This window comes from Euprymna scolopes, chromosome 27 (genome assembly GCF_053919585.1).
Source record: "Euprymna scolopes isolate OS-2025 chromosome 27, ASM5391958v1, whole genome shotgun sequence".
Taxonomy (NCBI): Eukaryota; Metazoa; Mollusca; class Cephalopoda; order Sepiida; family Sepiolidae; genus Euprymna; species Euprymna scolopes.
In genome coordinates this window covers 14105732-14119020 of record NC_136508.1, presented here as the reverse complement: position 1 = coordinate 14119020, position 13289 = coordinate 14105732, and the positions used below count along the sequence as shown (strand labels likewise).

Sequence of the window (13289 nt, the reverse complement as noted above, 5' to 3'; positions counted from 1 at the left end):
CTTGTAAATTTTATTTTGTTAAAATTTTATTGCGTCTTATTTATTTGCTTCTTCAAATTTGATTCTCCAAATCATGGATTGAGAGAAAATTTTGACGGCATAGAAACGAGAATCCGATTTGTGGACAGACAAAATATCTAATTGTGTTATCGTTTTATTTAACGATTACAAAGCATCACTTTGATAATAGTGTTTGTGGTCAGGGTACTGTAACACAAATTCACGACTGCAAATACAACATATGTGAGCATGTAATAATTTTACAATCATAAATGACTACCTTGAAGCCTGACCGCTAGTTGTGGAAGGTAAACGGCGTAATCCGAAAAAGAAATTGTTCTCTCTTTGGAGGATAATCCAGTTTAATTTTTTTAGCTCTACATGAAACGGTGTAAGCATGCGTCAGGTTTCCCCCGTGGGGGGCACACAGATTTTAGTGAAGTGACTTTATTATAATTTGTTTCATCTCGATTCGTTCCTCTGTCATTGTATATGGTCAGTTAATCATAATAGTAAAACAATATAGCAAACTATTTCTGCAGAGATGAAAACCCTCACACTTGCATACGTTATAACCTCTGTCTCTCTCTTTCTCTCTCTCTCTCTCTCTCTCTCTATATATATATATATATATATATATGTGTGTGTGTGTGTGTGTGTGTGTGCATGTATGCGTGTGTGTGTGCATAATTATAGATAAGTTATGATTAATGATGAAATTCGTCTTATCTTAATAAGAGTCATATCTTTTAGTCAATGCTCCAATCGTGCAGCGCTGAGATGATTTCAAGCACCGGTAACGAGGTCTGTAAATTCTCCTTTTCTCATACAATTACGTTCTACAATTGAGATTCATGGTTCATGCATTCTCATTTATTAGATAATTCAATAGAAAGTGTTAGAAGATACACCAACTGGTCCGTTCAAACTAATCTTTATATGTCCTCGCTTTCTTGCGATTGCTCTGCGACGTTTATGGACAAAAATAACGCTAGATCATCTGCATTCTTCGCACCATTCAATGTCAATATGTTCAGATATATGATCGTACACAACCACCGCAATACCTTTAAAATGAATATTATAGTTTCGGGGCAAATATTATTGCATAATTATCTTCTGATATTACATTATCGAGTTACTCGTTTCCGTTGAAGTTATAATACATTAGTAAAAGTTAAGCCACTTAATACACATGACTAAGAATGTGTGCATAAATAAATCGATAAATAACACGCTAATGACATTTGTTTGAGAAGACTTACTTCTACACGCTATTTCAAATAAAGGTCTCAATTTTAATTCAATACTTTAAAATTGAAATATAAGGTCCATAAGTTCTCTTTTTTTTACAGCAGAAATCTTAACTGTAGTTTCTGAACGTATATACCGTTCATTGGGCAAAACAGGGGAGGATAGAGCGGTGGCCCTTGATATATCTAAGGCTTTTGACAGAGTATTGCACGATGGTCTTCTAAGGAAAATGAGATCATATCGAATCACTGGAAGAGTTCATAATATAATTAAACCCTTCTTAAATAATAGAAAAATCAAAGTTGTCCTCGACGGTCGTATATCTAAACAATATGATATAAATGCGGGAGTACCTCAGGGGTCTATCCTTGGACCTCTATTATTCCTGATATTCATAAATGACCTCCCAGATAAAATTGTTTCGGAGATGGGTATATTTGCCGATGACACCACTCTCTATTACAGATATGCAGGGAAAACAAATGAACACATATCCAAGAAAATGGCAGAAATACTAGAGGATGACCTCCAACCTGTAGTGGAATGGGGTCAAAAATGGTTAGTCACATTCAATGCTGCTAAGACTAAGCTTGTTTCCTTCATTACCTACAAGAAACCTTCTCTACCACCAAAATCGTTTGCCAAGAACACATTGTCTGAAAGTAATTCTTTTAAACTCCTTGGCCTAAATTTTACAGGGAATATGAACTGGAATAGATACATTGAGAGCATTGCCAAGGCTGCTGCAAGGAAGGTTGGCTCCCTCTACCGTGCTAGAAAACTACTTACGCCTGACAGTATCCTATACGTCTATAAGGCCACCATTCGCCCATGAATGAAGGACTGTTGTCACATCTGGGCTGGTGCATCTGCTGCTTGTCTCTCGCTCCTGGACAGGGTTCAAATAAGAGTCGTCAACCTGATAGGTCCTGAACTTTCATCTCGGCTTCAGCCTCTGTCCCATTGACGAGATGTTGCATCCCTCTGCCTGTTCTACAAATACTTTAATGGCGAATGCTCTGACGAACTGCAAACACTTGTACTTCCCCGGCGTAACTACCCCCGACAAACCCGACAAGCTACTAAGTCTCATCCCTTTAAAGTAGAGATCCGTAGGTGCAAGAAAGCCTTTTACTTCAATAGTTTCTTCCCCAGAACTGCGGATCTTCGGAATTCCCTTCCGGGATTCTGCTTTCCCAAATGCACTGATATGCAGAAGTTCAAGTGCAATGAAAACAAACATCTTTCTACTCATCTCCCTTCCGAATGACCCCGCTAATTAAGTCCCTAATAGTAGCCCCCTGCTTCAAAGTAGCACTGTGCCTTGTTTGGAGTGAAAATTGAATAAAAAAAGTCGATATACTAATATCAGGAAATAATGGTTAACACAAACACGAGAAGCATGCGAACGTTATTCGTTGAAGATTCGTAACATTACGATAAACATCGGTACAACGTTTAGATTTTTTAACATCTAGATTTTTTAACATACTTCTGCTAATCCATTCTTCATAATCATATTAAAGTATTTGCCTTGAAAATAACTTATTTGATGATTGATAATGGTATTGTATAGGTAAATCGAAAATAATGATGTATAGTTTGAAAAGGAAGATATGGGCATCGTATGATCTTAATAAACTGTAGAATTAATAGGTATTTAATTTTTGTATATTATTATACCCCCTCTAATAATAGAACATACGGAATGACATTACATTGTAGACGATTTATGCCATTTGTTTTATACACATTTTATTTGTTCTGAATAATATATGAAAAATGATAATCAAGTTTTTTACAAATATAAACAAAATACAGGGAATGTGCTTATTAAACAATTCCGAGTATTCTATTCTAATATCAAATATTATATGAAGATGTAACTACAAAATACATTGCCCCTGTTATATATATATATATATATATATATATATATATATATATATATATATATATATATATATATATATATATACATATGCATGTGCGTATTTGCGTATTTCTGTGTGTCTGTGTTTTTGTGTATATAAAATACATATCAAGCTATACATATGTATATGAAATTTATAAATAAACATAGGTGCATACTCATAGATATATATGTATATATATGTATATATACATACATATATATATATATATATATATATATATATATATATATATATATACTGTAAATAAGATCAGAAGACGTTGTTAACACAGGAAAAGTAATTAAATAAGTAAAACCTGGGGAGCAGTGAAATTAAAGATACTGGATATAACACTTAGCAAAAGAAAATACAATAAACTCAATGATTCGTACATTTGATTAGTGAGAAAAATGAAATATATTCAGGAATACGAGGTTGGAAGAAGATAGAAGAAAAGCATATTAAAAAGAAAAACATAATAACACCTGTAAGAGAAAATATATGCAATATATAAAAGCAGTATTAATATATGAAGAGGTATAAAGACTACTACAGAAAAAAAAAATTAACGCCGAGATTAAGGAGAAGAATCGAACAAATATATATTAAAAAAATGAGTATGAAAATATTAATTGCACTAAAACTAGACCACTATTACTAAATACATTTTTACAATTACAAGAACTCTTTAAAAAATATTGCTATAATTAATAACACCATAAAAAGATATATTGCCAAATCAATCATTTGTTTATTCGCATGCAATATTAACTCGAATAATATATTCAAGATGTTGTCAAATGTACTCTACACATATTGGTCTCACAAATAACAACGTCGAATGATAAGTGACACCGTAAATAATAGAACAATTACTTTCCAAATTGTACTGAAAAATTAATTCAGATAACTTGATGGTCGTAAATGTGATATACAGTTTATGTTGCATCCGTCAACCTCGATACTGATCCGAATATGGTAGCATGGTTTTTCCACAAGCGCCGGTTGGAACTCGGCGACTAGTCCTCGAATTGTAACGATTAGGCTGGTGTTGTGTTTGTGGAGGTAATATTGGTGATGATATATGTATGTGTATATATATATATATGTATACATACATATATGTATATATACATATATATATATATATATATATATATATACTTGATATATATATATATATACATATATATATATATATGTATATATACATATATGTATATATACATATATTTCTATATATATATATATAAATATATATATATATATATATATATATATATATATATATATATATATATATATATATATATATATATATATATATATATATAAAGCAGAGAACTGCAGCGGTTCCGGTCATGGGAAAACAGATGTCAATAAAAGAAACGGACAAAGTCGCTGCACACCTTTGAAAGCAAATCTTTGGTTGCTTTGAACTTGTAGGCCGGCTCAGTGTCCTGCTGTCATACCCAGGGTTTTACAGCGACTACGCGTTTACACCAAGGCTTACCACAAACTTTAGCACATTTACGTACGCTTTGTCTTGACTTTTTGTTGGTTGGATGGTTGGTTGGTTGGTTTTGTTTTACGGCATATCAACCCTTTTCGCGTTATTTAATGTTAAATTTTAATGATTTTGAAGAATTTTTTTTTAATAGAGTATATTTGTTGTTTTCACGTCGGTTTCTATTGTATCCATAGTTGGGACCCTAACAGGTACTACCACTCCGAGTCAGAGTGGACCTGGGAGCAATGGTAATTAAAGGGTGGCTCCACACACCACATAGCCCACAAGCTGGGGCCTCACCACTGGATATAGTTTAAGGTCATATCCAGGACCCCCATTGAGGGACTTTTACCCTCTGCAGGGGGGCAGTCGGCGTATTCTAATGCCCCACCGATAGGGCCATGACTTTTTGTGTATGTATATATCTCTACAATTATATAAATGTGACTTTGCCTGTGTGTGTATGTGTTCGTTCGTTATGGATTTAAAAACCCTTGCACGTCCGTTTATGAAATTTTACACATAGGTTCTCAGTGTGTCTGGGTGTGTTTACGGGTACCTATTGCATCGGAAAGCTTTCCTAAATCATCATCAACTACTATTAACAATGCTTTTATTTATTTGCTATTTCCGATTTGATCGGCCATTTCTCCAATTCGTTGCCTAGCAACGGCGAGCAACGGCGACCAACGCTACTGCTACTGATGCAACTATTACTGATACTCGCTGCCGACGCCCGCACACACGCTCGCACGGCTACTACTACAACTGCTCCTACTAATACTGCTACTCGCTGCCGGCGCACAGGCACGGCTACTTAACCCTTCTACGTTATGGAATAGTTGCTACTAGAACTGAGCCTACTAATACTGCTACTCGCTGCCGACGCACACATTTACATTTAACAAATTCGAGCAGACGGTAACTTACATTTTTTTCTAATTCAAACAAACAAAAAATTCATAACAACAATAATACAACATTGTTTATTTTTACATTTACATTGCTTATGCATTTAGAAAGCATTTCTCAATATTATTACTTTTCGCATTTAATCTTCTCATACTTTTATACATATTTATTATATCTTCAATTTTTAACACCTAATGTAGAGGTTTTCAAAACTTTACATTTTAATCCCAATATTTCTACGTTGATGTAACGGGGACTTTACAAATACTGATTGCCTTTTTCCTGGACATCCATTTTTTTCATTTGATTTTACACCATACATTTATACATATTTATACATATTTATTGTACCTTCAAATTCATTTATTTCACGTATATCTTACTTTGTTTTATTTATATAAATATAGAGGTTTTTCCAACTGTACATTTTAATCCCAATATTTCTACATTGATGTATTGGGGAAATTACACATACTGATTGCCTTTATTTTTATTTTATTTTATACCATACACACTACCTAAATATTGACTCTTTCAACAATTGTTTCGGCAGCATTCCATTTCAATTCCACACACACCCGCAGAGTAATTTCGCAACAATGCCACCCAAAAAAAATCAGCTCGGAAGGCGCACGAAAGCAGCGACTACTGTTAGGAACATCAGAGCAAGCCTAGACTACGATGAAGTAGAATTATTACGTTCTCGCGAAGCACAGCGCATGTCTCAGACCAGATCTTCTGAAACACTTACTCAACGGACTTATCGTTTATCTAGACATGCTGCAGCCATGGCTCAACTACGTTCTTCACAAACTGCAGAGATTCAGGCCAAGCCTAGAGCAGCCAATGCTGCAAGTACCTCTTCTGCAAGGGCCAACGAATCTACAGAAAGGACAGCTCGGCGGAGAGCAGCTAACGCAGCCTCCACATCTTCAGCACGAGCTGCTGAATCTACTGAAGCGAGGGTCAGACGACTTGCCCGAGATAACACATCCAGAGCCGCCATTCGGTCATCTCAGCCACCAGAAGCTCGAAGGATACGAGTTCAGGATGTTACTCGGAGATTTCATGCCTCTCGCGGCAACATATGCCCTTTACCGGAGTTTTGGTTACGCAAAGCATTGAACTATGACGCCAACTATGACTTCTCTACCCGGCAGGATCTTAGCATTGGTTCGATGAATTGCATATGTTCATTCTGCAAAGCTAAAAAATGGCCGGCAGAACCTCCAAGCCTATGCTGCTCTTCGGGTAAAGTTAAACTACCATCCCTACAGACTTTACCTCAACCACTGCGAGACCTACTTTTGGGCATGACTGATGAATCTAAATATTTTCGGAAATACATTCGACTTTTCAACTGCTACTTCCAAATGACATCATTTGGTGCAAACATTGTCCGTGAAAGCGGCTGGAATCCCGCATTTAAGGTGCAAGGCCAAATCTACCATCTAATAGGGTCCCTTTTACCTGATGAGACCGTACAACCATCATTTTTACAACTCTACTTCGTAAGTGACTACGTCCAACAAGCTGAAAACCGACTAGCTATTACAGCCGAGACAAACGACAGTTCGGATCGACGACAACTCAGTATTGTTTTGCAGCTTCAAGACATGCTCCACCAAACGAACCCATATATTCAAAGTTTCAAGTATGCACTACAGAATGTTCCTCTGCCTAATTTTCCATCGTTATTAACGCAGACAAACGTCCTACAGGAGAACATGAGCGTCGCTTCAATGCTCCCACTTGCAACGAGGTTTCTGCAGTCATCCAGGGTGAGCACAACAACAAACGCGACATAGTTATTCATACTAGGGGTGGACGTCTACAGCGAATACATGAAATGCATCGATCATACGACGCACTACATGATCCCCTACTATTTCCTTACGGTGACGATGGATACCATTTTCACATACCATGTCAACAAAACTTGGGACAAACGACCATCAATCCCAAAACTATTACATGCAGAGCATATTACGCATACAGACTGATGGTTCGCGACGACGATTTCAACACTCTCCTTCGGAGTGGACCTCTTCTGCAACAATACATAGTCGACATGGCAGCAAAAATGGAATCTGAAAGGCTCCTATATATTCGGGTTCACCAAAAACAGCTTCGGTCGTCTTCATACATACATCTGCACGATGGCATGAGAAATGAAACTGACCCTAACACTGTTGGAAAACTGACAATTCTTCCGTCCACATACATCGGTGGCCCGCGTTATATGCATGCCCGCACACAAGACGCAATGACGTACGTCCGCTATTATGGCCGACCGGATTTGTTTATTACCTTCACCTGCAATCCATCATGGGAAGAAATACGAGATGAACTGTTTCTGGGTCAAGAACACTACGACCGACCTGATCTCATTGCCCGTGTTTTCCGGCTTAAATTGTGCAAACTCATGGATCTTATAGTCAAGGGTGAAGTCTACGGCCGAGTAAGGTGCCACATATTCACTGTAGAGTGGCAAAAAAGAGGCCTTCCGCATGCCCATATCTTAATCTGGCTGTGTGAACGGATTCAATCCACTGATATTGACAAAATTATCTCAGCCGAGATTCCCGATCCTGGATTAGACCCACAGCTTTACGAAATTGTCAAAGCAACGATGGTTCATGGACCCTGTGGTCCTGGCCAGAAAGCTCAATCATGCTGTAAAAAGAAATCGGTGTGCGCTTGCGGCTACCCACGGAGATTTGTCAATGCTACACAAACAGGAGGTGATGGTTACCCACTTTACAGGCGACGGAGTCCAGGTGATGGCGGCCATACGATGATAGTCGGTCGGAGCACTGTTGATAACCGATGGATAGTACCGTACTGTCCCTTGCTGACGAAAATTTTCCAATCGCACATCAATGTGGAGTTCTGTCACTCAGTGAAATCCATTAAATATATCTGCAAATACATCAACAAGGGAAGCGATGCTGCAGCGTTTGCTGTTCAGCGCGACGGTTCTCGAGACGAGCCATCTGCTCATGTCATTGGACGTTTCCTGTGTTGCGGTGAAAGTGTATGGCATTTTTACTCATTTCCCTTGCACCAAAGATATCCTGCAGTTATACAACTCGCTGTTCACCTTGAAAATGGGCAAAGAGTTTACTTTTCTGCCGGCACTGCTAATCAGGTGGTGGAGCATCCACCAGAAACTACGCTTACTGCCTTCTTCAAACTATGCGGCCATGATGAGTTTGCAAAGACGCTTTTGTATCCACAGATCCCTTTCTACTACACTTGGAATAACAAACAGTGGACTCGCAGGAAGTGTGGAGACCCTGTCGATGGCTTCCCAGGGGTTAAATATGATTCCTGTCTCGGGCGAGTTTACACAGTGCCACCACGTCAACATGAGTGCTTCCATCTTCGTCTTCTCCTTCACGAAGTCCGTGGCCCTATAAGTTTTGATGACATAAAAACTGTCGATGGCGTCCTGTGTGAAACCTTCCGTGATGCATGCTCCCAGTTGGGACTACTTGAAAACGATTCTCAGTGGGATGCCGCCATGACAGAAGGAAGTCTATTCAAATCTCCCCATGCTCTACGGTCGCTCTTTGCAATTATGATAGTATGGTGTGACTTGAGCGATCCAAAACATCTATGGATGAAATTTCGTAACTTCATGACCGAAGACATTTCCAGAAGAGCCCAACTTGAGAATACATCGGTGGAGCAAGACTACTCCCAAGTGATTTACAATGAAGGGCTAATTTGCCTCGAAAACCTCCTTTTGGAAATTGGTGGTTCCACTTTACCATCATATGGCCTACCTGCCCCCATCTGCCATGAAGGGAATAGTTTGAGCCTAAATTTACTGCGTGAAATATGCTACTCACCTACAGAACTTAATGCGTACATTGCTGAGAATGAGCCTAAACTGTTGCCTGAACAACTGAACGTCTACCATATGATCAATGAAAATGTTCAACAGAACCGTGGAGGAATATTTTTCTTGGACGCACCTGGTGGCACAGGAAAAACCTTTGTCACCAAATTAATACTTGCCCATGTGCGACGGAGTGGAGCTGTCGCTATAGCTGTTGCAACCTCTGGAATTGCTGCAACTTTTCTCCCTGATGGCAGAACGGCACATTCAGCTTTAAAATTGCCCATCAACTACACACAAACTGAATTCCCAACATGCAACATCGAAAAGAATTCGGATAAAGCTGTTTTGTTACGCAGATGCAAACTCATCGTATGGGATGAATGCACGATGGCGCACAAAGTTGCGTTGGAAGCATTGAACAGGACCCTTCAAGATTTACGCAACTGTGACAACATCATGGGTGGATTAACAGTTCTGCTGTGTGGAGATTTCCGACAAACACTTCCTGTTGTCCCAAAAGGGACACGCGCTGATGCTGTTCAAGCATGCCTGAAATCGTCGATACTGTGGGATCAAGTTCACCATTTAAAACTCACAACAAATATGCGTGTCCACCTTAGCCGCAACCCAGATGCTGCTAATTTCTCTAATGCACTTCTGGAACTTGGTGAAGGACGTACTCCCACAGACACTGAAGATTACACAAATGTTGAACACATATCAACCATCGTTGAAACGCCAACCCACCTATACCAGGCAGTTTTCGAGAACATTCAGAAAAACTACAGGGACTTTGATTGGCTCGCCACGAGAGCGATTCTGGCTCCAAAAAACGCCTCCGTCAATGCGATTAACTACAGATTTTGGAACTCATCCCGGGAGAGGAACGCGTCTATAAATCCATTGACCGCACACCTGATACTGCTGATCTGGCTGATTACACGGTGGAGTTGCTAAACTCCCTAGAACCACCTGGCCTGCCACCCCACATACTCCGACTTAAGGTTGGAGCTCCTATAATGCTCATTCGTAACCTCATACCACCAAAGCAATGTAATGGAACCCGCCTCGTGGTAACATCCCTGTCACCTAATATTATCGAGGCCAAAATATTGACTGGCTGTGGAAAAGGAGAGACAGTGCTAATTTCGAGGATACCCCTATATCCATCAAATCCAGACCTGGGCATTTACTTCAAGCGATCACAGTTCCCTGTGAAACTGTGCTTCGCGATGTCCATCAACAAATCCCAGGGCCAAACCTTTGACGTTACAGGCATTCATTTACAGGAGCAATGTTTTTCTCACGGTCAGCTCTATGTAGCTGCCTCACGTGTGGGCTCACAATCCAAACTCTTTGTGTTTTCTCCTAAAACACTTGCTAAAAATGTTGTTTACAAAGAGGTTTTATAATTTTTCAACAATTTTACACCTCAATTTCTCCTCTCTATTAACCGTGTTTATTCCTTCTAAAGCTTTGCCAGCACCCAGTAAAGAATTCACTAACCTGGATTCTTTTTTGTAACAAAATGAAAACAATTTCATGTATTTACACAGTAACCTCTATGGAAAGAGAAATAGAGTGAAAATATGAATTTGGCAAAACCTAGAGTGCCCTTAAATATATTCAGAAGCATTTGCGGTCCTTATAATTCTTTCGTCTTTATTTGGTTGCCAACTCTGCATAATTAGATTCATTCTGATCAACCCTAAACAATTGTATTGGCTATGGAATAACATTTTAGCAGTACAACAGTAAATTATTTTTCTGTTTTTTGAACGTCCATTGAACAAACAACTGATCCTGAAGAAATTGCAAAACAGTCTACACACATATTAGTGAAAATGTGATTCAGAAGTTTCAAAGACATTGGTCTAAAAAACATAGACCTCATCAACCAAGCATAAGTACTATGCCCGGCAACATAAGGTAAGGAATTTTTTGCCATAGTTGACTAATTGTAAAACTATACAGCTACAACGACATAAATTCTTAAAACGAATAGATGGTCAATATTGAACCTGTGGTTTCTTTCGCATAGAGTTAAAGAAATCATGGCTCCCAAAACCTTACCATAGTATTTGGTTTTGAGCTGGAAGAATAGCTGCTAAGGGGACAAATCAGATGTGGAAGCTACATTGATCAGTAAGACGTCAATATAACCAACTTTACTAAAATAATTTAAGGATTACAAAAAAAAATACTGAATGTACAGACAATAAGCATTAAGATGGCATTAAATCACCCCCCCACGAACAACGTCGGGTAATACTGCAAGTATATATATATATATATATATATATATATATATATATATATATATATATATATATATATATATATGTATATATATATATATATACACCTATTAATGGTATGAAGTATAATATAGAGGGAATAGAGGGCTGATGTAGAAAAAAATTAATAAATATGCGCGAATAGAAAAAAAAGAAATACACGAAAAAATATATAACACGGAAAATATCCACGTATTAATATATCTTGGAACACAAGTAATATAATAACATGCATGTTATGAAGATTGTTTAGAAGAATTACACTTTCTTTATTAGTTACATAAATATATCTCAAAAAGTTTTGTAAATGTACAGAATTCATTTTATATATTGTACTTGCTTTGTAAATCATTTGTGATATTTAGAACTGTAATCTTGAAAAACACAGGTAAAATACTTCAGCATTACGTTAGTGAAATTTCAGAGACTTTACAAAAAATACATTCTTGCTAGTAAAACAGTAACCTGAATTTTGTTTTCCCGTTCAACGTTTAACACCTTACTTTTATATATACAGAAAACAGACATTAGTGTTGCTTTATTTTTACAAATATAAAAACCCGAAGGATACACGAGAACAAATAATTTCTGACGAAAAAAAAAACAGTATAAATTAGGAATGTGGAACATACCATACACAAATACAGTTTATCATGGACGTATTTATTCATATTTTATTGCGTGCAAGTTCAAGATTTCTTTCTTCGTTTCATTATTTGCTCCAGGGGTGTTTAATCACAATTCTTGTGAAGAATTTCACTGAAAGACAAGCATGTAAGAAAGCGCATATGGGCACGTGTGAAAATATTAACAGCAGCGGCTATTAAATATCACATACAAATTAACAAGTGTAGCTGATATGACGTGAAAAGAAATAAAAAAACAAAAAGAAAACGTGTGGCTGAGAAGAGAAAAATTGCCACCGGGCAAGATGGATGTGTGAATGCTAGCCTGTGGATACGTTGGCTAGTAATAGCGTCAGGTCGTTGAGGACAGATATTACATATGTGTGTGCGAAAATATTTTGGGAACATAATATAATGCGTTATGTTTGAAGAACTACGAAGTCATTCAGTACATTTGCATACAAAAATCATAAATCAAACTTATTTTTCTATGTTTTATGTTGTCCTAGAAGCAGTATATACATTACATTTGTAGATATACGATGGCCTTCTATTATAACAGTTGTTTTTATTGTCTACGACTGCTTGTTTATATAAGTCCCTATATTAAACTTTTTACAGCTTGTCTGCAAGCATGCCAAGTATTTAATATTGGGCGACCTGTCATCTCGCCGATTTAAAACATTTGAAATGTTAAATCAAGTAAACAGCTTGAACTCAAAGGCAATATGAACTTTAAAAATATCAAATATTACTTTACTTGCAAATATTATAGGAAAAATAATAAAAAAAAGAAAAAGGTGCGAAGCGTAATGACAAATATTAAAAATAAATACAAAAATTAATAATAATGTGCCGAAGAAAAAGTAGAACGAAAAAAATAATTAAAAAATGAAAGACAATGAAAAAATAGAACCCCAACAA

At 37.3% G+C, this 13289-nt stretch overlaps 1 protein-coding gene across 1 annotated transcript; it reads left to right on the top strand.

Moving 5' to 3' along the window:
• The first annotated feature begins 7594 nt into the window (after window positions 1-7594).
• LOC145248650 (uncharacterized) lies at window positions 7595-10399 on the top strand. Its single transcript, XM_080110324.1, has one exon. The coding sequence runs from the start codon at window positions 7595-7597 to the stop codon at window positions 10397-10399; it is 2805 nt and encodes a 934-aa protein (XP_079966450.1).
• Window positions 10400-13289: the final 2890 nt, after the last annotated feature.